The sequence below is a fragment of the Mustela nigripes genome, chromosome 2, assembly GCF_022355385.1.
Source record: "Mustela nigripes isolate SB6536 chromosome 2, MUSNIG.SB6536, whole genome shotgun sequence".
Lineage (NCBI taxonomy): Eukaryota > Metazoa > Chordata > Mammalia > Carnivora > Mustelidae > Mustela > Mustela nigripes.
The window spans coordinates 207,924,495-207,949,914 of NC_081558.1; the positions used below are offsets into that span (position 1 = coordinate 207,924,495).

The 25,420-nt window shown below is 46.2% G+C and overlaps 1 protein-coding gene across 1 annotated transcript in view; it reads left to right on the forward strand.

Annotated features, from left to right (window-relative positions):
- Positions 1-25,420, forward strand: part of IL10RB (interleukin 10 receptor subunit beta) — a 56,606-nt gene that overhangs the window by 23,901 nt on the left and 7,285 nt on the right. Inside the window, 4 exon segments of the mRNA XM_059392277.1 lie at positions 10,296-10,419; positions 14,547-14,704; positions 16,899-17,065; positions 20,875-21,022. Coding sequence (XP_059248260.1) covers positions 10,296-10,419; positions 14,547-14,704; positions 16,899-17,065; positions 20,875-21,022 — 597 coding nt within the window.

The following is a 25,420-nucleotide window of genomic DNA, read 5'->3' on the forward strand; positions in this document are numbered from 1 at the left end:
TTTCGTTTTGTTTTGTTTTGTTTTGTTTTGTTTTGTTTTGTTTTGTTTTTAACAATACTAACAGGTGGCGATGGAGCATTTGAGATGTGGCCAGGATGACTAAAAACTGAGTTTGGTGGAGTTTCTCTTCAGCTTTGATAATTAATTTCATTTTTTTGAGGTTTTATCTATTTATTTGACAGAGAGAGAAAAGGAGAGAGGAAAGAGAGCACAAGTAGGGGGAGCAGCAGGCAGAGGGAGATGCGGGCTCCCTGCTGCGTAAGGAAAACCGCCCCCCCCCCCCCCCATCCCCACCCGATGCAGGACTTGATCCCAGAATCAAGCCATCCAGGTGCCCCTCAGTTTTAAAATTTAAATTTTAATTTAAATTTAAAGAGTCATGTGCAGCTCATGGCTATTGTGTTGGAGAGTGTAGCCATAGAACCATCATTAAACCTGGAAGACAGGGTCACCGGATGGCTCAGTCAGTTAAGCATATGCCTTCAGCTCAGATCATGATCTCAGGGTCTTGGAGTTGGGGGGGGGTCCCTGCTCAGCAGGGAGTCTGCTTCTCCTTCTCCCCCTGCCCCTAACCTATCTTGTATTCTCTCTCTCTCAAATAAATAAATAAAATCTTTTAAAAAAAAAAAAAAAAGAAAGAAAGAAAGTAGCTGGAAGACATTTTAATTTGAAAAATTAAATCTGCCGCTTTTATCTTTGGAAACTATGTATACTTGAATTACTTTTCATTCTATGTTTAATAATAGTAACATTTGCTTGTCTGATAACTCATTCCACCATCAGTCCAATGAGTGTTTATTCCCATCTGTGATCATTTACTGAATTTATTTCTAAATAAAATCATTTCATTTTCCATCAACAGGGTTATCAGAATCTGCCAGAATTGGAGGAATAATTACTATGTTTTTAATAGCTGCTGTCTTCATAAGCACCATAATAATACTGAAACGGGTTGGTTATATATGCTTAAGAAATAATTTCCCCAAAGTTTTGGTATGTAGTCTCTTTTTAAGTTTCTTTATTTTTTATTTTAACTTAAGGATTTTTATTATACTCTCAAATATTTTCACAGCAGAAAAAAATCCCATTTTCTAAAAACAGCAAGCTGTTTTATCACTGAATGATACCCAAATATATATGTCTCTGTATTTCCATTTTCTGTTCTCTGTTTATACTTTGCCCACATAATATTTTTAACGATCACCTGGTATTCCATTCTCATTAATGTATTATCTTTCCTTTAATCATTTTCCAGCTATTGGGCATTTGCAATGATTTCTTTTCCTTGCTTTTCTTTTTCTTCTTTGGCCTGTATGAATAATGTAACGTGCTTCATTAACATTTTTTGGAAAGATCATCTTTCCGTTTGGATTATGTCAGTGGAATATGTACACAGGTGGATTTATCTTTTAAAAAGATAAAGAATTAATTTATGCTGCCAAGTGCGACTGTGTAGGTGGATACATTTCTCCAAAGCTCTGCTGACATTGATTAATCATTTTTATGTGTATAAAGGTCGCCCGCAGTTGCTCTCATTTCTGTTACTTTAATTATTAGTGAAACCAGCCCGTTTGTCTTTGTTTTTCCATCTGTGCTCCCCAGGGTGCCCCCTTCCTACTCAGAACCTTCAACCCCTCAGACAAATCTGGGCATTGATCTTACAACTTTTCCAAAACCTCCTCATGTCTTTTGACACGTGTGCCCATAAATTATGGATCACTTTCTCTATCCCGTTGCTGTCTTTCCCTCTTCGTTTTATAGTTTTTCGTTCAAAAACGATCTCACGTTTCTGTTTGAACTCGTTTCACCTTTTTCTTCTCATTTTTAAACAACCACATATTTAAACTCCTCCGCAGTGGATAAAATTGTACTCTTCTTTCTCTTGGTCTTATTTGTTCGGTCCGGGTCGGGGGAGGGGTTGTTCATGGGGAGGGGTGCGCTTTGGGAGATTTTTGGTTACAACTGGTGTTTGAGCCCAGCCGGCATTCGGCTGCGCCTTAGGAGAGGTTAGATGCCTCTGCACTGCGTTTCACCCACACTGTGATCCCTGCCTTTCAAGAACGAACATTTTTTTTTTTAATGTATTTATTTGAGAAAGGCGGGGTGCAGAGCGCACACACAAGTGTGCAGAGCGGGGAGGGGCAGAGGGAGAGGGAGGATCTCAAGCGGACTCCCCAGCACAGGGCTCCATCCCAGGACCCTAAATCATGACCTGGGCTGAAACCAAGAGTCAGACACTTAACCCACTGGGCCACCCAGGGGCCCCAAGAACGGACATTTTTTACCCACGGTGTAAAATACTTTTCAAAGTCTTTTCTGCCAGCAGCCAGTTGCCTCCTTATCTCAACCTTAATCCACCTCCTCCTGTCGGAGCTGTGTTTATTCCTTTGGTCTTGAGGTCTTGGGCAAATCCTACTCTAACTGCTATTTCTCATTGCAGACTTGAGATAAAAAGGCCTTTAGCACCACACCCATTTCCTCCTTGATCAATTCTTTGCCTGGGTTACTAGTCCTCCCCCCAGGTCTCCCTGGGATTCCTCCCCTCCCTAAGATGCATCCAAAAAAATAAATAAATTTTTTTAAAAAGACATATATACATATATATGCATATATATATAAAATATATAAAATATCTCCATTATTTATTGTGTTGACCCAAGTACTAAGAGGAGGTGTTAGTAGCTTGTGTCTTTCTAGTATTCCTCCATTAAAAATTGTTACCCTCGGGTGCCTGGGTGGCTCAGTGGGTTAAGCCTCTGCCTTCAGCTCAGGTCATGGTCTCAGGGTCCTAGGATCGAGTCCTATGTCTGGCTCTCTGCTTGGCGGGGAGCCTGCTTCCTCCCCTCTCTCTGCCTGCCTCTTTGCCTACTTGTGATCTCTCTGTCAAATAAATAAATACAATCTTTTTAAAAATAAAAATTGTTACCCTCTCTCTGAACCCAAGGAAACAAACTGAGGGTTTCAGAGGAGGGGTGGTTTGGGGGGAAGGGGGTAGCTGGGTGATGGGTATTAAGGAAGGCCATGTGTTGGGATGAGCACTGGGTGTTATACGCAACTAGGGAATCATTGAACACTATATCAAAAACTAATAATATATGCTATACAGTGGCTAAGTGAACATAAGAAAAAAAATTTTTTAAAGAAAAAGTAAATGGCTAAAAAAAATCGTTACTCTGTGTTTAAGTAAAAACTCTAGGAATGGCAAAACAAAACACTCAACACCTAGTGTATTTGTGTATATGTGTTTAATCGACAACACATGTTAAAAAATTTTTAATGACATCTTTTTACATTTTTTAAATTTTTTCCTTCTTTTGTTCTTTTGGGGTATTTTTGGTTTTGTTTTTTGTTTCTTTTGGCGTTTGTATTTAACAAATATTTACTGAGGACCTACCATGTGTCCACATACTCCAGGCACTAGGGATACAGAAGTGAACAAAACAGATGGAAAATCTTGCCCTCCTGGATCTTAAAGTCTGAGGAGTCAGGGCAGAGACGATGATAACTTATAAGTGATATAACTGGTGAAGTTAAAAACTTCACATGAATCTAGAGATCAACTATTAAGGTTAATAAGTTTGACAGAGTTGATATCTACGAAATAGTCATTATAAAAATAAACATGAAACCACTTTTCAACATCCAAGAAATTCAATACAAATCATAGTGTAATACAATTGTAATACAATTCAATACAAATCATAGTGTAAAGCTCTGTGAATTTTCACAAACTCGGTGCATCCATGTAACTCGTGCCTAAATTGAGAAAGAGACTATCATCAGCCTACCCAAGAGTATCTCTCCTGACACCTTCTAGTAAGGACCCACCAAGAATAACCACTGTCCTGATTACTCACAGCATAGATTAGTTTTGCCTGGTCTTGAACTTGGAATCCTACAATGAAGTGGAATCACAGGTTTTTAAAAGTACCATTACAGGAGCGTCTGGGTGGCTCATTCAGTTAAGCATCTGCCTTCAGCTCGCTCATGTCATGATCTCGGGGTCCTGGGATCAAGCCCCACATCAGGCTCCCTGCTCAGTGGGGAGCCTGCCTCTCCCTCTGCCCTTCCCCCCTGCTTGTGCTCTCTTGATCGCTTGTTCACTCTGCCTCTTTCCAGTGGATAAATAAAATCTTAAAAAGAAAATTTTTTAGTAAATAACAACAAAACTACCATTACACTAGTAATAAAAAATATTCTTAAAACATTTTAAGGAGGGGCGCCTGGATGGCTCAGTGGGTTAAACCCTCTGCTTTCGGCTCAGGTCATGATCCCAGGGTCCTGGGATCGAGCCCTGCTTTGGGCTCTCTGCTCAGCCAGGACCCTGCTTCCCCCTCTCTCTCTGCCTGCCTCTCTCCCTACTTGTGATCTCTGTCTGTCAAATTAATAAAAAAACAAAAAACACACACATTTTAAGAAGTTAATCTAATAGAAGACAGTACAGGTCTTTTGTGGAGAAAATCATAAAACCTTATTGCAAGGCATTAATTAACAAAGATTTGGTCAAGTAGAGAGCCCAGAACCAGACCCACTCATAGGGAAACATGACTAATGATGAGTAGATATTGCCATGGGGAAAGGATTGGCTGATCAATAAATGTAAATATATGGGAGAAAATGAAGTTGGATCTCTACCTCACACCATTCACAAATGTCAGTTCCAAGTATATTAAAGACTAACATGAAAGGCAAAACTGTTCAAGTTTTAGAAGACAAAACAGGAGATTCTATATGACCTTGGGGTAAAGGAAGAACATTGATACTCTTTTTTTTTACATTAACATTTAGAATTTGTCATCGGATGTCATTGATGATGTAAAGCAATAAGAACTCAGGGAGAATATATGTAACAAATGATCATAATTATATAAATAATCAACAAATAATTGGCATTCAAATTATATAAAGACCTCCTATGAATCAATAAGAAAAAAGATGAACGACCCAATAGAAAAATTCAGCCCAAAGCTGGATTGCATAGAGTAGGGGAAGAGCAGGTTTGTCAAACTGGGCAGCCCAGGTGGGCACAGGAGAATAGAGAGGAGGACGATGCCAGTGACCATCACAGGTGGACCTGCTCCTCCCCATTAGCCTCTCCGTTGTTAGTTTTAACCTAGAGACAGAATCCACCTCCAGGGCAAGACTCAGCCTGCCTTGTATTCTCCAGAGTTCACCCAGCTCAGCTGTATCCTGGCAGTGCTGTCTTCCAAGAAGAGCTGGAATAGAATGTGAGTCTTGCCTGTTTGGGGATCTTACCCCATCATTAAGGTCCTCCAGTCCAGGGGACCCCGATGGAATCACGCCCCACCCCCAGCATCTCCCCTCTCCCACGGTCCCCTGACATCCTTTAAGAATACTTCGGCAATCCAGAATCTAAATGGATCGACCCCCCTGACATGGAAGAAGCAGCGAGGGGAGCAGGTGGGGAGTGAAAGCCAGAGCCTGGTTCCTGGGGCGCGCCCCCTACCTAGCTTGAAATGCAGCCTTCCCCTCCTGCTACTCATGAACCTTGGGCGAGTTGCTTCACCTCTCTGCCTTGTTTTCTCAGCTGTAAAATGGGAAGAAGCAGCGTAAGCCTATTTCATGGCCGGGTTGTGAGGGTAAAATGCATTATAACGCGTAAGCAGTAGGATGAGCGCCCCGCAAATATGAAGCAAACAGTACACACCTGTTAGCCCTGTTGCTGATGTCATCGTCACCCTTCTCAACCCTGTGCAGTTACTCTCATTGAGTTTTATTATGTCGGAAAGTAAAGAACAAACAGAATTGATACTTTCTCTCTCTCTCTCTTTTTAAGAATTTTAATAACTTGTCAGCCTGGGTAGTCCCTGAGATGCCACCATGGGAAGCAGTGGCTTTCGTGGAGGTGATTCATATTAACCGGAAGAAGAAGGAGTGGAATTACAATTACGACGACGAAAGCGACAGCAACGATGAAGCCACCGCCCCTCTGACAAGCACAGGGGGCTATACCAAGCACGGGCTGCTGACAGGGCTCCCGGGTCCCACCTCTGCCTCCTCGCCCACCGGGCAGGACTGCCTGGAGCTGGACACCGAGGAACCTAACCTGTCCGAGCCGAAGGGGGAGCCACCGATGGCACCAGAGCCCAGCCTTGGGCGAGGGAAACTGCTACAGGACTGCTTTTTCGAGGACGGCAGCTCCACGGAAGAGGCTGGGGACAAAATCGTCTTCAATGTAAATCTGAGCTCTGTATTCGTGAGCACCCTCGATGACGATGTGAGCACCCTCGATGACGATTCGGATGTCCCTCCAGTGTTACCAAGTTTTCCAGAAGAGGATTCCCACACACCGGAACCAAGCTTTCTGGCCACCGGCAGGGAAGGGACACAGCAACCCTTTCCCACTCCTTCTGCAGAGTGCCCTTGGCCTGAAGATGTGCTTTCTGACAAAAGAGACAGTTCTAAGCCGAATGTTGACATCGGGGATGGCTATATAATGAGGTGAATTCCCCAAATAGTTAATGACCGTGGACTGACCAATACCTCCAGGGTTTCCCTCCCTGCACAGTCACTTTCTCCTCTGTGGTCCACAAAGTTCCGGAGGGCTGAGGGCCAGTGTGGGAGACTGCAATCAGCTTCTCCTGGAGGTGCCTGGTGATGTCATCTATGCAAATTCCATGCAAATTACCAATCTGGGAGTGGGGTCGGAACCAGACCAGCGGATCCTTCAGTGCGTTGTTTACAAGTCCCAAGTGGTTTTCAGGGGTGGTCCAGGGCCGTGCGAGATTTCCGAGAAGTAATGAAATTAGCCAGGGTGGGAATGGGGAGAGACAAGAAAGACACTCAGCAGGAGTGAGTCCAGCAGGCTCAAGGAAGGAGCCAGAAAGCAGACAGGAAAAGAGAAGGAAGGGAAGGCAGGGCCCCACAAAGAAACAGAAGCCCATGTTGGAAGGAGGGAAGACCCAGCCCAGTCTTGGGTTCCTGCCACATACCACATTCCGTCACCTACGCTTGACCAGCCCTCCTCAGTTTGAGTGAGGAAGACAAACTCATGCGTAAATACCTTCAGCGTCAGGCAGGTGACTAATAGGAAACATTTGCATGAGAGAGAGGGATAGAATCTCTGTGCCAAATTTTAAAATTAAAAAAAAAAAAAAAGCGAGAGAACAAATGCAAAATTGTTTCAAGGTCTTCAGAGGAAATAAGACACAGAATTCCTGGAGGTCCTATTTAACAATTTAAGAAGCGCTGTGTGCACTGATTCCAGGTGTCCTATGTGTGACCAAAGTTCCTGTGGAGGGGGGGGGATGGGGGAAGGAACGTCTGGAACATCATGTAGCAAACCAGACAAGAACTGGGACTCGAGTCTGACTCTGCTGCTATTTCCGTGTGTGACTGTGGGTACTTTGCTTAGCCTCTCTGAGCCTCAGGTTCTTCATTTAGGAAATAAGGGCATTGGACTAGGTAATCTCCAAGATCCTATGGTGCTAAGAGAAATATTAGAAAATACACAGGAATGAAGACTCTGGCGGAGATGTGACAACCCTGAGAGGTCCCCAAGGAGAATCAACGGTGTGGGACCTCCTATCTCATTCCCCTCTCCCCAAGAGCAGCAGTCCATCTCAGACCTTTCTTCTAGATCCATTCACAAGGGGGACAACAACAATTATGAGTTCTGATTCAAGGGCTTTGACGAGATTATTTTTACAACCATTCTAAAGTATCAAAGGAGAGAGATGTGAGAGGAGACGGAGTTATTTAATGACCTGATGAAATTGCCCAGGAAAGGAACTTTGTCGTGTGAAGAGTCTGATTCTCCGCCCTCTTAAATCATCTCTCATATCTTGAAAGCTTTCCAGAGTGATCTTTTGGAATACCCTTTTTATGGCTGCTCTTATGTGTATGTGTGTGTTTAAATTTTGTATAATGGTCTGAAGTTGGTGAAGGATAAATACTTTTTAATACAAACTTGCTAGTGTCTTCAGAGTCGTTTCTCATTAGACAGTGTGAAAAGGCAGCCGCTTTGTGGTTCTGCTGACATTTCTGGGGTTACACAAAAGTCCCTGTGTGCGCAGCGGCCAGCAGGGGTAAGGGAACATTCATCCTCTGGGCTGTGTTGCTGGTGGTCACCTCAAGCAGCGCCTTACATCATCGTGTAATTACCCTGCTCTGGGATTTCCAACCTCACCACCGCCCAAGCTTCAGAAGAGGAAATTAAACCTCTCTCAAGCGGTCTTGTGAAAGTAACAAGCTTTTGCCCCATAAATGTCTTGGTTTTGTGATGTTTATCCCTAGGGGAGTGAGAGGGGGGAAGAAGATCCTTTGGAACTGTCTTTGCTAACGGAGGGACTCCCTGCTATTTGCAGGGAGAGGGGATTGGAGAGAAAACTTGGAGAAAGTTTTCACGGCAGAAAACTTGAGGAATATTGAATGGTGTCAAGAAAAACCACCACCGCCCGCAACCCCGGGTAGAATCTCTGGGTGGGAGTTGCAGTGTATTTATTTAACTCGGAAAGGCATGCACTTAGTTTTAGGGGAGATGTCTCCCCAGTCGGGGCACTCTACGGACAATTTTCCAACCGTTTTACTACTGGCGTTTTCCACCCACCCGCTGGGGGAAGCAAGGTCCCCCTCGCTCCGCATCTCCCCTCCACCCGCCAGCAAACCTCCCCCGGCAACACAGACGCGCGGCGCCTGGTCCCTGACGGGGCGGGGCCCAGGGAGGGGCGTGGCCTCGTGCAGCCCCGCCCATCCAGTACCAGGAAGCGGCCACCGCGCGGGGCCGGGAGGACCCGCAGGCTCTTCGGGGCACGGCCCCCCGAGCGCCCTCCAGGCTCCCGGCGCGGCCATGCCGCGGAGCCTGCGGAGCTGGCTGGGCGGCTGCCTCCTAATGTCAGGTGAGGGGTCCGCGGGGAGGGGGCGCCGGGCTGTCCCCGGGGCGCCGGCCGGTCGGTGCGCCGCGCGCCTCCCGGGCTCCGCGGCCCGACGTTCGCTTGGGAACTGGAGGCCGAGCTAGGACGCCGGCGGCGGTGGCCCCCGGGTAACCCCTGAACGGACCCCAGAGGCGCACTGGAAGTGATCGGGTGCCAGGGCCGGCCACCAAGGGCCTCCCATTCAGTCCTCAGCACACCAGCAGAGGTGCTCCGCCCCCCAACAGCACAGCTCTGTGGCTTGGGAGCTCTAAATCCACCGAAACCTTTTCTGCCCTCCTCTCAATTTCCTGCCCGGCTTCAAACCACGGTAGACCCCTCCTCCCTTTCTGATGAACTCATCCCCGGCCTTCCAGGATACCACTCGGTCCTGGTTTTCCTCCTACCTCTCGTGCTGTTTCTCCCTGGGATCCTTCACCTCTGCCAGATCTCTGTAGAGCCCAGTTCTTGCCCGGGCCCTCCGCTATCCCTGTAGGGGAGACCAGCAGAACCCTGGTATTGAACACCAGCTATAGGCCGGTGACTCAAATGTGAATCTCTGTTGGTCCCCTCGGGGGTTGGGCGGGCGATGGTTTGTCATACTCTTCCGTCTGCTTTTCTGTATGTTTGATATTTTCTATTAAAAAGTTTAGAAATGAGGCGCCTGGGTGACACAGTTGGTTAAAGCCTCTGCCTTCAGCTCAGGTCATGATCCCAGGGTCTTGGGATCGAGCCCCGCATCGGGCTCTCTGCTCAGCAGGGAGCCTGCTTCCTCCTCTCTCTCCGCCTGCCTCTCTGCCTACTTGTGATCTCTCTCTGTGTGTCAAATAAATAAACAAAATCTTAAAAAAAAAAAAAAAAAGTTTAGAAATGATCTCTGCCGTTAGCCCAGATCTCTCCCTTATGCACCAGGCTCCTCTCTCCGGCTGTCTGGGACATTTCTGTGCGCATATCTCTCCCCATCTCAAACCTAATGCAGCAGAAATGGGACTCTTGGTGTCCTTGCCCCCAACCCCAATCAGGGCTTCAGATGTTTAAGCCAGGAATGAATATTAAGTTCTCCACACCAAATGTACCAGAAAGTCTAGAATCTATAGCTCTGGAAATATACCTGAAATCTATCTACCCGCCCCTGACACCTTCTTCCCACCACCTACATCCTGGTCACCCCGCTCTGTCTCCACTTCACTCTTGCTCTCTGCCCTACCCCTGCCTCCAACACCACCGACCCCCCCCCCCCCCCACCGTGGTTCTTCAGGTAAAATCCAGACTCCTCAGTACAGCTCATGTGTGTCTTTTTCCTTCCCCACGTGCCCATTAGAAGACATGGAGCCATACAGGAGACCCGAGTGTTGGATACAGCCATTTACTAGTGCAACCTTTTTGAGGAACAAAGATGCAGATATTTCCCTTTTATTTTTACAGCATTAGGAATGGTGCCACCTCCTGAAAACGTCAGAATGAACTCAGTTAATTTCAAGAACATTCTACAGTGGGAGTTGCCTGCTTTTCCCAAAGGGAATCTGACTTTCACAGCTCAGTACCACAGGTGAGTCTGGGGTGCTCTTGGGAGGAAGGCCCTGAGCTGGTCACTGGGCCGGACCACAGGAAAGAAGAGTCTGACTGCCATTACCCACATGACCCTGACAATCCACAGGGAACTTCCTGCTGACCTTTTTCTCTCTCTCTGGGAGATTCTTGTGAAAGTTCTGTTCTCTGAAAAAAGACAAGTAAAATCTTTTTTAACTTTTTCTTGTTGGAATAGCTTATCGTTTGATGATCACAGGGCCACTGGTAGGTAGATACGGACATTTGATCACGTGGCTATGGATGTCATTGGCCAGAGCAGTAGCCTGTCGTCACACAAGCATATGGGATTTGTCACACTTGATTTTTTGTTTGTTTGTTTAAAGATTTATTTGTTTATTTATTTGAGAGAGAGAGAGAGCATGAGAGGGGAGAAGGTCAGAGGGAGAAGCCCAATGGGGGACTCGATCCCCGGACTTCAGGGATCATGACCTGAGCCGAAGGCAGTGGCTTAACCAACTGAGCCACCCAGGTGCCCAACAACTGATGTTTTTTAAGAGAAAAAGCGTCACTGAGATCATCTCCACTTATGAGAGCAGGATTGCTCAAAGTCAACAATTTGCAAGTGGGAGGCATCCAGGAAAGCTGAGGTATGCAAAACAGGAGGTTCCTTGCCATGCTATCACCCATCCCCTCCAGCAGATGATAACAGAACACTGACACGCTGCGGGGTGCACATAATTTGCATAATGGGTGCTCAATTACTCTGTGGCCGTGTCCTGAAATAGAAGGTAAGATAGCTAGCTACTCACTGTGAAAAGCTCTAGCCTCCGAAAGCAGCAGAGGCTTACGAAGGAAGGGTGAGTGTCACCGAGACGGTTATCTAAGGGGTGCTCTGATCTCCCAGGACCGGCCCCGCCTGTCTGTTTTTCCCTCTGCCAGCCCGCCCTCATATTTGCCATCATACACCACGGGCTACATGCAGGGGACACACCTTGATACCAAGTGCAAACAGCAGCAGAAGGCCAAAGGGTGATGAACCAACACACCTGCTTCCAGTGTGACTCAGAAACAAAGACAGACAGTCAATTCGATGAAGCAGGAAGAAACATAGAGTCCCAGATCCCATTAACCCCACACTCCTTCTCATCCAGATTTCTTTTACAAACACATCCCAGGCCTGTCGAAGCAGAGAAGACATTGAAAGATGACTAAGATCGTCTTTGTTAACTTTTGGGGGCACTTCTTAGTTCTAAGGAATTCCCCACTAACAGAATTTTAAGATTTAATTTTAAGATTAGATTTCAAGATTTTAAGATTTCAAGTACAGTGCAAAAGAACTTCCAAATAGCTTATATCCAGATTCACCGGTTTTTAAGGTTTGCCGTGTTTCCTTTGTCTCTCTTTGTCTTACATCATGGCCTTTGCCCCTTAATATTTCATGGAGAATTTCCTAAGAGCAAGGATGATCTCTTACATCACCCCGTGTAGCTGCTGAGATTGGCACCTTTCATGTTGGGGCTGGACTTCCATCTGACCTATAGTCCTTCATCAGATTTGTCGGTTTCCTCAAGGACTTAGGACAGGTGATTCGGCCAGTATTTTTCCCCCACTGTGTATTTTCTACCACTCCTTGGTTTGATAATTTCATGTCTGTTTCTGCGGTCTTGACAGCTCTACAGATTTCACTCTGCAAAATTAACCTCCTCCCTATCTCTCTCTCCCTGCACACCCATTTATTCTTTGTTATTCCATTCTGTGCCCTTGTAGTAGAGGCCTTTGGTTGGGATGTTCAGTCTTGTAGGCACGAGTTCCCAGTGGCTTCCCAGCAACCTGGTGCCATGTGTCCCTAGCACAGACATCCAGATTGAGCGTGGGATATGCTGGGGCAAACAAAGCGTGTGCTGGGGTGTCCCTGGGGAAGAAATTTGATCTTGAAAAATCTGATTGCTGTTTTTTGTGGCTTGTGAAAGATTTGTTTGGAATTCAGCTTGAGAGGTTGGATAGCACAGACTCTTACATGTGTGTGCGGGGTGGGGTGAGCAGAGCCGGCACACTTCAGGAGAATGGATTGGTGATTTGAATGTGGAAACATCTTTGAAAAGGAGATGTAAATGTGGGGAATGGGTTCTACGACCTACTTAACGGGGAGAAAAATACGTCTAGATGCCCTAAAAATGACCTGGTGAGAGAGAAGTTATTGCAAAACAACTTCTGGAATGTTCCATGTTCCAGCCATTTGATACATGAGTTTAAATGAAGGAAGTGACCCCAGGAGAGAGAGCCCCCCCTTCATACTATGACCTCTGGAGTCTCCAAACGGTGGGATGTTAGGCAGCCCATGAAGAGTTTGGATTGACGAATGTTTGTGGGATAGTACAAAAAAAGAGGAGATTGTAGACTAGTCTGAGCCCAATTATCTCTACCTACTTTTAGCCAGAAATTGTTCTGGGCATCACCAAGGACGTGATGAGGTATGGTGTGGTACCTAAGACTGTGGGCTCTGAAGTCAAGCTGATCCCAGCTCTGTAGGGCAAGTTTCTCAGGTTCTCCATTCCTGCGCCCCATCTTTAAAATAGGAGTGATCCCTGTTCTGCTCTCCTGGACTTGAGGTCATACAGGTAAAAACACTTCCTGCCCCGCCTGACACCTATGTGCTTGACAAGTGAGCTGTTACTATTTTATCATCAGCAGCTTTGTTATCCCCTCTAAGGACAGCCAAATCAGAGGAAGATACACTGAGGAACCAGTTAGACAAAACCCCCCCTTTTTGTGAGACTAGAGCCCGGGTGCCCTCCTCAGGTGGCCGCGAGGCGGTCACTCACACCTGTCAGGCTTCTCAGACATCATTTTCCTTCTTCAACTTCACGTGTCTGCCACCCTCCCTTCAAGGATGGGTGTCAGGGCTCCAGCTCTGTTCTAAACCCATTGTATGAAACAAATCTGTGTGAGAGTGAATTGTTGCAAGATGAATGGATAAAGAAGATGTGGTATATATATATAATGGAGTACTATGCAGCCATCAAAAGAAATGAAATCTTGCAATTTGCGACAATGTGGAGAGGAACTAGAGGGTATTATGCTTAGGGAAGTAAGTCAGTTGGAGAAAGACAACTATCATATGATCTCCCTGATATGAGGAAGTGGAGATGCAGTGGCGTGGGGGGGTGGTTTGGGGGTAATAAAAGAATAAATGAAACAAGATGGGATCGGGAGGGAGATAAACCATAAGTGACTCTTAATCTCACAAAACAAACTGAGGGTTGCTGAGGGGAGGTGGGTAGGGAGAGGGGGGTGGGGTTATGGACATTGGGGAGGGTTTGTGCTATGGTGAGTGCTGTGAAGTGTGTAAACCTGGCGATTCACAGACCTGTACCCCTGGGGCTAATCATACATTTATATGTTTATTAAAAAAAATTAAAAGAGTGAATCATTGCGTAGTTTTTCCAGAGTAATTGCAGAAATCATTTTTGGGACACTGTTTGAAATTCTTGTAACAGACCTATTTTGGCCAATCTGTGTTATATCAGTATTCACAGACTGTGTCCCTCCGCTTTCATAAATAGCATCATCAAGGATGGAAGCTTTATTGGTCGAATATATTGAAGACTCAAGCCCATTTTGAAGAGACATGTGTTCACTAGGATACAAATGTTGCTGAGGAAGTTCTGTTATGAAGATAGACTCTTCTTTATGTTTAAACTAGTTTCTGCCCCAAATCGTTTGACCACAGACAGATTTTTTTTTTCTAAGATTTTATTTATTTATTTGAGAGTGAGAGGGAGAAGCAGACTTCCCACTGAGCAGGGAGCCCAACTGGGGCTCGATCTCAGGACCCTGAGATCATGATGTGAGCCAAAATCAAGAGTCAGAGGCTTAACTGATTGAGCCGCTCAGGCACCCAGGGGCAGATTACTTTTTAAACAACTTATGATATCTCAAGAATCACTAAAATCCCATGAAGCACAATTGAGGAAGTGCTCACATAAATAACACATGCTATTCCTCAGAAGTGACAAATAAGAATTCGGTTTATATTTCTCGAGTTATCCTCCATTAACCTTTGGTAGTAGGGATTTATAAAGCACCCATGAGCCCCAGAGGGACTGAAGTGAGAACTTTCATGGTTTTATTTTTCTGGTTTTACAGTTATAAGAAATTCCAAGATATGTGCACGAGGACTACCTTGACGGAATGTGATTTCTCAAGTCTTTCCAAGTATGGTGATCACACCTTGAGAGTCAGGGCTGAATTTGCCGATGAGCATTCTGACTGGATAAACATCACTTTCTGTCCATTGGATGACAGTAAGCCACTTTGTTTTCCATTTCATCCTGATGCTATCATCGCATCTTGGTTTTCTTTCCCCCTGGTCATGGAGGAATTTTTTTTGAGCACCCACAGAGTGGGTGGCCTTGCTCTAGGAGCTTGGGGAATATAATGACGTCATGGCTGGAAAGACAGGAAGGGATGGTCATAAAGTTAACACAATAATTAAATGTAACTCTATTAACATTAATGCCTTGTGGGTAAGAATGAGTTGAGGCCAATGTTGTTAATAAGAAGAACCGGAAGGATGGATGTAGCACATTGGCCGGAAGGGAATGTGACATGACAGGCCGAAGAATAAAGGTTATTCAGGGCAGGGGTAGAGACAGGAAGATCAGGTACAGACAGCCAGCCTGCTCAGAATGAAGGACAGAGCAATGGATTCAGCTAATGGTAGATGCGTTGGGTCAGGCTGGCTGGTAAGCACCCAACAGAATGTTCCCAGGTTAGATCTGGGGGGTCCTGGGGGCTCACCAGAGGTCATGAGGTGAACATAATTAGAACATCAGGAATTAGAAACTGATTAAACCACCTGATAGCAATTGAGACAGGAAGAGGATAAGGGGGGACAAGAACCTCATGAACAAAGCTCGAGGGCATCCTTCCAAGGAGAAGCTCCGGAGAAGGGCTGCGAGGATTGTGTCTGTGTGGGGCAGGGTCTTTATACCGCTTCTGGCTCTGGGCCCTCATGGCTCCTACAGTTCCGCCTTTCCTGGTGGTGCCTGCAGCTAGGATATCCTTCCATTCTTTCCCAATTCTGTCCCAGGCTTGGACAACAAAACTCTTATTTCTGGAGTCAGAGATTCTCAAAGTGTTTTATCTTTTCTAAAGGTATCTTTACAAAAGCTAAGAAAAATCAACATTAAAAGAATACTAGCAGCTTCACAGTAGTCAATTTTCCAAAACATAGTACAGGTTTCTGCTCCTGTAGTTGCTAAGTGACTTACCAGGGCCTGCCTGGTTCCAATTCCTATGTTGGGCCCATCTGCCGAAATTCCCTTTAGAAATTAATACCGTATAGATAAGCAGCTTGCCCAAAGGTCACACAGATAAGGAGTGGCCCAGTAAAGATTCCAAGCCAAGCCCCTGTGCTCATGCTGTTAGCAACAGCTACCCTACTTTGGATCCTTGCCTCTTGAAGTTCATATGACAGGAAAGTGCTGCAAGAAGTCACATAGAATCTGTTTATACTTACTTTGAAAAGGTATCTAATAAATATTCTTATCTGGTTTTTAGCTACCAGCAGATTAAAGACAAGGCAGAATGCTGGAAGCAGGCCCATTAGCAACTTCAGAAAAAAGTAATAATAACAGCAGTCAGAGAAGAAAACAGGATATAACTCAAACAGCAGTCACCCAGAGATATTTATTGTTCATTGTGCAATTATTATTGAGCATCTACTATAAGACAGGCAGATTCTTAGTGCAGAAGTTATAATAGCAAGATGGAATCTCAGCCCTCATGAAGCTTACACTCTAATGGAGGGGAAGACAGGGAAACCAACAGATACATATTTTATGACAGATGTGACTGTGGCTCTCAAGAAAATAAAGCAAGGTTCTGGGGTAGGATGTGTTGGGAGCTGCTCTTTACATAGGGCCGTAAAAGAGTCTCTCTGAGGAGGTGATATTTGAACTGAGACCCGAATAAAGCAAAGGGACTAGCCACATGAATATCCGGTAAAAGAGCATTGGGCAGAAACAGCTACAGACTTTATTGGAAAGTATATATGATTATGTATGTTAGGCACTAAAAGTAGTAGAATTACCATCTATAGCTTCCAACCCAGCAAAAGAGATAAAGAAAATTCAACCCAATAGAAAGAAAAAAGAGGAAACACACACACACACACACACACACACACACACCTGTGTAGGAAACACAAAATAATGTAGTTGGAATAATTACAAATATATCAGAAATCACAATAAATATAAATGGGCTAAACTTGATTAATAAAATAAAAGACTATCAAGGTTTGTTTGTTTGTTTGTTTAAGAAACAAACTCCAGCTACCCTCCTTGACCACATCAATCAATGTCATAGCAAAATTACATCAAAGAGCAGGGTGCTTCAGTCAACCAGTAGGTCTGCCCAATTATGAAAAATAAATGTTGATGTTTTTAAAGCGTGACTTTTGACTGTCATTTTGCTTTGTTCTCTTCCTCTTAGCCATGATCGGACCACCTGAAATGCAAGTAGAAGTACTTTCTAATTCTTTACACATGCGTTTCTTAGCCCCTAAAATGGAGAATGAGCCTGAGACATGGACCATGAGGAATATTTATAACTCATGGGTTTATAACGTGCAATATTGGAAAAATGGTTCTGATGAAAAGGTAAGCTCAGCAAATCATATGCATTTCAGACATAGGCTCCCCTTCTTTGCCTAGTGTTAGTCTGAGGCCATGACAATGGAGAAAGGAGGCTAGGAAGCCATCCAGTCAGGATCTCACAAGGTGGTAGCACCTTACGTTCCAGAGGATTTAAGACCAGATCCTCTGAGTGCCAGAAGCTTTCCAGTCTGACGTATACCTGGTATTTGTCTCGTGCTTCCCAGGCCCCATAGGAAATACACAGAGCAGACTTCCAGTGTGTTTAGCTGTGAGAGCAGGCCTTTCCCTCCCTAAGGGAAGTTGTAGGAGAAGGTGGGTAGAGCTGACTCAACATTTGGCTGGCAGAATTTGGGGTCCACTGAATCAGGTGACAAGCTGCATGACTGCTGTTTTATGGTATAAACCACTATGCCCCATGAACACCACAGAACAGCCAAGCCCATGGTCAAGGCAGCCCCTCCCCTGGATGCTGGATGAACAGTATCACACTGACCCCACTATTCCCCCTTGCTCTCCTCCTCTTCAGGGGATTTTTCCTGAGCTAGGAGTCAGACCCTGTTGGAATGTCGCTTCTGCCACTGTGACTTTAATCACATTCTCAGCCTCAGCTTCCTCATGTCTACGAGATGGGCATAATAACCCACTTGGCGGGGGACCTGGGCGGCTCAGTCAGTTAAGCATCTGACTCTTGGTTTCAGCTCAAGTCATGATCTCAGGGTCGAGGGATCAAGCCCCATGTTGGGCTCCATACTCAGCACAGAGTCTACTTGAGATGCTCCCTCTCTCTCTACCCCTACCCCTACATGCATGCATGCTCTCTCCTTCTCTCTCTCTCTCTAAAATAAATAAATAAATAAATAAATAAATAAAATCTTTTTTTTTTAACCCACTTCATTAATAAAGTGGAAATAATTACCTACTTCCCAGGATTTGGGGGATTTAATGACATAATGAAAAAAATAAACTTGACCCTTTACCTGAACAACATTTGTGGTTGATACAGGGGTTTTCCTTCCCCTTATATAGACACAATTGGGCTGTTTTTATTCATCCATGGTGAGGCTTTTCCTTATACATAGTGCTTCCAAGCTGAATGCCATCTATGGTGCATAGATACATCCATGTATGTTACGTAAGTTAAGTTAAGTTACATGTATGTTACCTCCTCTATATTAAATGTTGGTTCTGTCACTTCATTCTCAAGAGTTGGGGAGGATAGTGTCACCCTTGTGTGTTGTCATAGGAATGATGTGATAAGTGTATGTGTACCTACTGCAGAGGCCCCCAAAATCTCAAGTTAATCACCCCCTCCAAAAGCCTCCATTAAATGATGCAGGATATCAGCCTCCTTCACAAAATAGATGATTTAGCTTATAGTCAAGCCCTGGGGGGGTGTGCCTAGAAAACAATAAAGAACGATGAGTTTTATAGTCACTTACAAAAGGTATCTCCGCTAAGCTCTGGGATGCAAAGGTAAGACAGGTTTGACCCACTCAAAGGTTAGCTGTGTACTTTTATTAAGGCTCTGTCTCCATAGCCTACCATGCCTGAGTGCCTCCCACACCAAACCTGAAAGGCAACACCCAGTTAACCTTTAGCTTCTTATCTAGAATGTGCCCACAGGATAGGCATCTGGTGACACATTGGTCCTGTCACTTGTGCCCGTCGTGTGGAAGACTTTGTTGTGGCATGCCAAGTGTTGGAAAGGCCACCTGCTTCCCAGGTCCTCCCTCTCGAGTGTCTGCAAAGTCACCAGGACTGGTTTAAATTCACTCTGGACTGAATGTTTGTGTCCCCCACCAAGTTCACATGTGGGAACCTAATCCCCAATGTGCAGGTGTTAGGAGTTGGGGCCTTTGGGAGGCATGGGATTAGCAGCCTTATAAAAGGGACCCCAGAGAGATCCCTTGGCAGGTCCTTGTGCCAAGGACACAGCGTGTAGACGGCTGGCTCAGAATCAGGAAGCCACCCTCCCTAGACCCCAGGTGTGCTGGTGCCTTGGTGTTGGACCCTCAGCCTCGAGAGCTGTGAGAAATTACATGTTTATTTAGAAGCCGCCTGCTCTGTGGTGTTCTGTTACAACAGCCTGCAAAGAGTAAGACAATAGGGTTCCCTTCTAGAATGCAGTGTTAAAAGGCTGCTGTATCCAGTTCGTAAACTCGTAGCATAAAAGGCTTCAGGAAATGCTGTTTCTTCCTGATGGGAGCATGTGAGCAAATAAAATCAGAAATTCTCCAGGGTGTGAAAGCTGGCTAGAAAGGCAATCAGAGGGGACTTGAACAGGGCTTTTCACGTCTGTCCTTCCTTGCCTGCCAGTGTGGATCAACCCTGAGTTTAATCTCTGCACAAAATAGCACTGCAAGGTTGTAGGGGCATTGGGTCCCTAGGAATGAAAGCCAGGATTTTTTTTATTTTTAATTATTGGAAGTTATACCATACTCTTCATGCAGTCAATGGTATAATCAAATTCTTGTTGTCAATGAGCTTGGCTTTCTCCTACAATAAAGGAATAGAGAGAGACAAGCTGTCAACAAACCCAACGCCAAAAGGAAAATAACCAATTACTAAAGTAAAAAAAAAAAAAAAAAGCTTGTGCTCATTTTCCATTGAAATTCCTATTCACCTAACATATTTTATTTTTTGAAGATTTTATTTATTTATTTGCAAGTGATCATGAGCAGGGGGGTAGCAGCAGAGGGAGAGGGAGAAGCAGGCTCCCTGCTGAGCAGTGAGGCTGATGCAGGACCCTATCCCAGGACCCTGAGATCATGACCTGAGCCGAAGGCAGACGCTTAACCAACTGAGCCACCCAGGCGCCCCTCATGTAACACATTTTAAATAGGACCCTTCTATCAGAAAATAGAACCAAGAACCATGATGGAAACGTGGGTGCATATACTCTTCTAGTTCCCTTTACTTTGCCGGGAACTGTTTTGGTTTTCCAAACTCAGGAACAGATCATCAGTGAGGATGGCTTAGGTTCCCACTAAGCTGAGTCAGGGAGTCCGTGGTGGGTTCCTTGCAGAGGAGACTGGATCCTGCCAGATGAGGACATTTCAGGCGCTCACGTGGAAAAGCAATTCAAAGAAGAAAGCTGGGCTGCCAGGGTCAGAAACCTGCCTTTGACCTAGGAGGAAAATCACATGGAGCCCCACGCTAAGGGCCCGGAGTCACCATTCTGGGGCTGCTATACCAGATTTCCCCAAACCCAACAAAAGCATGTTGTCTCAAGGTCGCGGAGGCTCAAAATCTGAGATCCAGGGTTCAGCAGCAAGAGTCCTTCCAAGGGCTGTGAGCAAGGCTCTGTTCCATGCCTGTCTCCTAGCTCCCGGGTCCCTGGCAGTTCTTGGCTTCTTGGCTCTTGGAAGCAACAACCCCATTTCCACCTCGTCTTTATGGGGGTTATGTGTCCATGTCCAGATCTCCTCTTCCCACCAGGACACCAGCCATGTTGGTTTAGGGCTCATCCTCACAAGCCCGTTTTCACATGATTCCCTCCAACTAAGTCCCTTTCCAAATACTAATTAGGACTTCCACATATGAATGGGGGAGGGGACCCAACTCAACCTGAACAACCTGATTCTTTTTCAAAAGGGAGTGGGGTGGCTTGTATGGCATCTAAACTAGAGAGTTCAGGAAACGAAGTGGTCTGTGAAGACCAGAGTCATCTCAGGGTCCCTGGAGATGAACGGGGAGGAACACCTGCTTCCTTTAGCTTCCTATTTTGAGCCCAAAGTAAAGATCATAACTGGGAAGGTTGGGCAGGGAGAGGAGGTACAGAGGCCTGTTTTTACTTTTGTCTTTGTTCCTAGTGGCCGAAGACCTGTCAATATGACTTTGAGGTCCTCAGAGATCTTGAGCCATGGACGACTTACTGTGTTCGAGTTCAAGGGTTTCTTCCTGATCGGAACAAAAGTGGGGAATGGAGCCAGCCTGTGTGTGAGCGAACAGCCGACAACGGTGAGTCTTGAGACGCACCACCTGTAATTCTGCCTCCTCCGAGCCTTTCAGATCGTTCCGGAGACCCCCACCCAGGGTGAGCGTTGGAAGGTCCCTTAGACAGAAACCCGTCTGGCTCCAGCTGCAAGCCAGGTCGGCTCTCACTGATCAACTTCCTGCTGGAAGGAGACCACCCCCTTCTGAGGCAGCTCGTTCCCTCTTAGACCAAAGGGATGGATGGACGTGTTTTCCATTCATTGGGCTCTACCTCCTCTCACTCATCCGCGCTGTGCTCATTCTGTCCGCTCAGCTCTCCTGGTGCAAGTCTTATCAGTCCTCCAAGACCACCAGCAAGGTCGAGCCCCACCACACTACCCAGAAGACTCCCTTCGCTGGGCTGCATGTCTCCAGCCCCTCAGACATATGAGGGAGAGCTTAGAGGCCTTGATCACTGTCCCCGCCAAGGGCCACTTGTCTTGGCTTCCAAGACCTCAACACAATTGCTCATAGTCCTCCCTAGTTCTTTTTTTTTTTTTTTTTAAGATTATTTATTTATTTATTTGGCAAAGAAAGAGAAAGAGAGAGAGCACAAGTAGGTAGAGCAGGAGGCAGAGGTAGAGGGAGAAGCCAGTGCCTCACTGAGCAGAAAGCTGGATGTGGGACTTGATCCCAGGACCCTGGGATCATGACCTGAGCTGAAGGCAGACGTTTAACAGACTGAGTGCCCCGAGGTGCCCCTGCTCCCTATTTCTTAAAAAAAGAAAGAGAGAGAGAAGGAGGAAAAGAAGAGAGAGGTGGGAAGAGTACCATTGGCCATACAGTGCGATCATTTACATACAGACATACTGCATTTGCACACAGGACGATACGGTCTTGCCCCCTGGATATCTGCACCCACACAACAGGCTTTTTTTTTTTTTTTTAAGATTTTATTTATTTATTTGTCAGAGAGATAGAGAGCACAAGTAGGCAGAGCTGCAGACAGAGGGAGAGGGACAAGCAGGCTCTCTGGTGAGCAGGGAGCCCGATGTGGGACTCGATCCCAGGACCCTGGGATCATGACCTGAACTGAAGGCAGACACTTAACCGACTGAGCCACCCAGGCACCCCACAACAGGCTTTTTTATTATTTAAAGACATCCTCGGGAGACTCAGCCAGCTCAGACCGTGGAAGGATGAATACACGCAGGCCCACTCCTGGCCATTTTTCATTACTGAGGCCCTCCTGGAAGCAAGACCTGGGGGCTGCAGAAATTCCTTCCAGAGGGAACAAAACTTTTCGTCCTCTGTGTCACAGTGCAGTTCGACGAAAATTGCAACGCTCCGATTCCACTGATTCGTCATTTCCACTAAGCAAGTTCCTGAGTGTTGCTTTTTGTTATTGAAGTATTTCTCACCCAGCTTTGCTCTGTCTCGTCTCGTTTGCCAGAAAGAGCTTGAGGATCTTTACCCATCGTTGCTTTGTGCTCCAGGATACAGCTTCCATTATACTGTTCAGCTGCTTGCTTGCTGATACCTGACCCATCAGAAGAGAGCAGGCTTTTATATAAGCGGTGCTGGTTTTTTGTCCGAAAAGTCGCTGTAAATGTAAATGTAAAAAAACTGATAAATACCAGCTAAAATGGACACAGCCAGTGCCAAGTGCAAAGCTGTGTCAACTGTGTTCGAGACGACGTCTGGATATTTCTCGAAATAAGAGCCCCGTAATCAGGTGTGCTTAGAAATGATGGGGCCTCTCGGAAAAATCCCCCCGTATATGAGCCCCGTTAGCATATCTGATGTTTCAATACCCTTTTTGAGGATCAGCATTCCAAGGATCACAGCCTGGGAAAAACCAGCCCCTCATATGCCATACTCTCACAACGAATCCTCCCTGTCCAATAAAAAGGGGGAAAGCAGCCATTTTGAGCTCATTTCTTCTCAAAGCCCTAATGTTGTTTTCGGTTATCATCCTTATCCTTTTTATGTGTTGGTAATTAGCCACTTAATTATCTGTTCCAGGATGTTTGTTATTTTTTCTGGAGATCCGCTTCAAGGTCACTGGCCTGGAGTTTTCTGAATCATGTTTTTTTGTTTGTTTGTTTTAAAGATTTTATTTATTTATTTGATAGAGAGAGATCACAAGTAGGCAGAGAGGCAGGCAGAGAGAGAGAGGAGGAAGCAGACTCCTTGCTGAGCAGAGAGCCTGATGAGGGGCTCAATCCTAGGACCCTGAGATCATGACCTGAGGCGAAGGCAGAGGATTAACCCACTGAGCCACCCAGGTGCCCCTCTGAATCATATTATTGTTGCTTCCTTGCTTTGTAAATGCACTAAGTGCCTGAATCCGGGATTCTTTCCCGTCTCACGGACACAGGCACGTGAATCTTCTGTAATCGTAGTAGTACATTTTCTCAGGGCTACAGAGCCACACAAAAAATCCTCCTGTCCTCCTGGAGGGACTTCTCTGTCATTCTCTTTTTCTGTGGCCCCCAGTTCAGTGCCTCGCATCATCTGGAAGGCCAAGGTCAGTGTCCCAGTGGACCTGCCCACGTCTGGGCTGGCCGAGCCTCTCTGCAATGCCTTTAAATAATGGAAAGCCCTCCCTTCGTGGGCTGCATTATTTTCCAGGCCACACGTTATTTCTACAGCACTTCTCTCTGGTTTTGTTCTGTTGTGTGTTTTTTTGGTTGTTTTTTTTTTTTTTCTCATTTTAGTCCTCTCTTGAATCATTCTTACTTGAATCAGAATTCTGTACCTTGGGGTGCCTGGGTGGCTCAGTGGGTTAAAGCCTCTGCCTTCAACTCAGGTCATGATCTCAGGGTCCTGGAATCGAGTCCCGCATCGGGCTCTCTGCTTGGCAGGGAGCCTGCTTCCTCCTCTCTCTGCCTTCCTCTCTGCCTACTTCTGATCTGTCTCTGTCAAAGGAATAAATAAAATCTTAAAAAAAAAAAAAAAAAGAATTCTGTACCTTGGGAGCCCCCAAGCTGCTTGAATGGTGAGAATCCCTGGTCTTAGAATTATCCTTTTTGTGGGGTGCCTGGGTGGCTCCGTCATTATTAGTAATGACATTCTTAAAGTCACATTGTGAAGGATCCCTAATGGTCCTGAGACCTTTATGTCACAAGACATGCTTTGAGAGCTACAATTTGGCCTATGAGAGAAATATTTCAAATATTTTGTGACTCTAAACGATCACCCAGGAACTGACAAAACCCAAGCATTTTATAAAAGGAAGGCATAACCCATGGAAAACCTGCTTTTGTCAAACATTTTAGGTTTGTGTAGACATAGCTATCTCGTTTGAACCTCACAACCCATTTTTCCGTGAGAGCCTTGTAAGGATCTGCCCCTTTCACAGACTGGAAAAGCAAGGTTCAGAGAGGTGAAGCAACTTGGCCAGTGTCACTCAGCTGGTAAATGAATGGGGACAGAGGAGGTTACCTTTCCCGTAATTTACTGCCCCTGGACTCATTCCCCAGGTGAGCACAATTTCCCTGCGGGTGAAAACAGGGAGAGGCAGTCCTCCGGGCCACACCGTCAAGTGGAACTGAAGGAAGTCAGAGAGCTTTCTGGGGAGCTCTAGGTCATCCACCTAGGTCCTCCCCTAAGGCCCAGCCCTTATGAAGCAATGACCCGTTCTCTCTTGGGGTGACTCACAAAGGCATCGTCTGAACTTTGTTGCCATTGACCAGGTGTACCTGTCAAGCATCCTTAAACCAGCGATGGCGACACATCCTGCCTCGACCACAAGGGGACCGAGCACTGCCCTCCAGGGACTCAGCATAGTGTCAGTGACCGTGGTGGGCTCAGGGGCTTAATCCTTGTCCGCTGAGTGGGGGGGCCCCTCCGTCTGGCTCGCTCACCTTGTGACCCTGCGTTCACCAAGAACAGACACATTTGGGTTGAATGTGCTGAAAATATAGGCTGGCAGGTGCCCCTCCTCAATTCTAGCAAGTGAGGTGACTTTGCAGGGGGTCTGGGAGGAGGTCCCTTGAGCTCAGGGCCCAGGCCGGAAAGATGGTGATGACCAGACCACTGCCAGCATGAATGGAAACAAGGAGGGGCGAGGGAGGAGGGCAGGCCCATCCCAACCCCTGCTTCCCAGCCCCCCACCACAAACACCACATGGGTTCAGACATGCAACGCCTGTGGGCGCGCACTGCTCAGTGCGGGGCTTGGGGGGCCGGCAGCCAACCCAGCCCCGGCGAACTTCGGTCTGCCCTGGGCAAGTAGGAATCGACATTTTCTCCGCAAATAAAATGACTCCCTTCTAAAAAGACTCACTCTTAAAGGGCAGGGTTCATTGGCTTGTCCTCTCTGGGCCCCAGAAGCTTTGGGTTTTAATCGGGAGGGTGGTGCCGGTTGCCAGGCTCCTGGCGTTGGGAGGGGTGGGTGGCCCCGGGCAGCAGGAGAAGGCGCCTGGTGCTGAATGAGGGG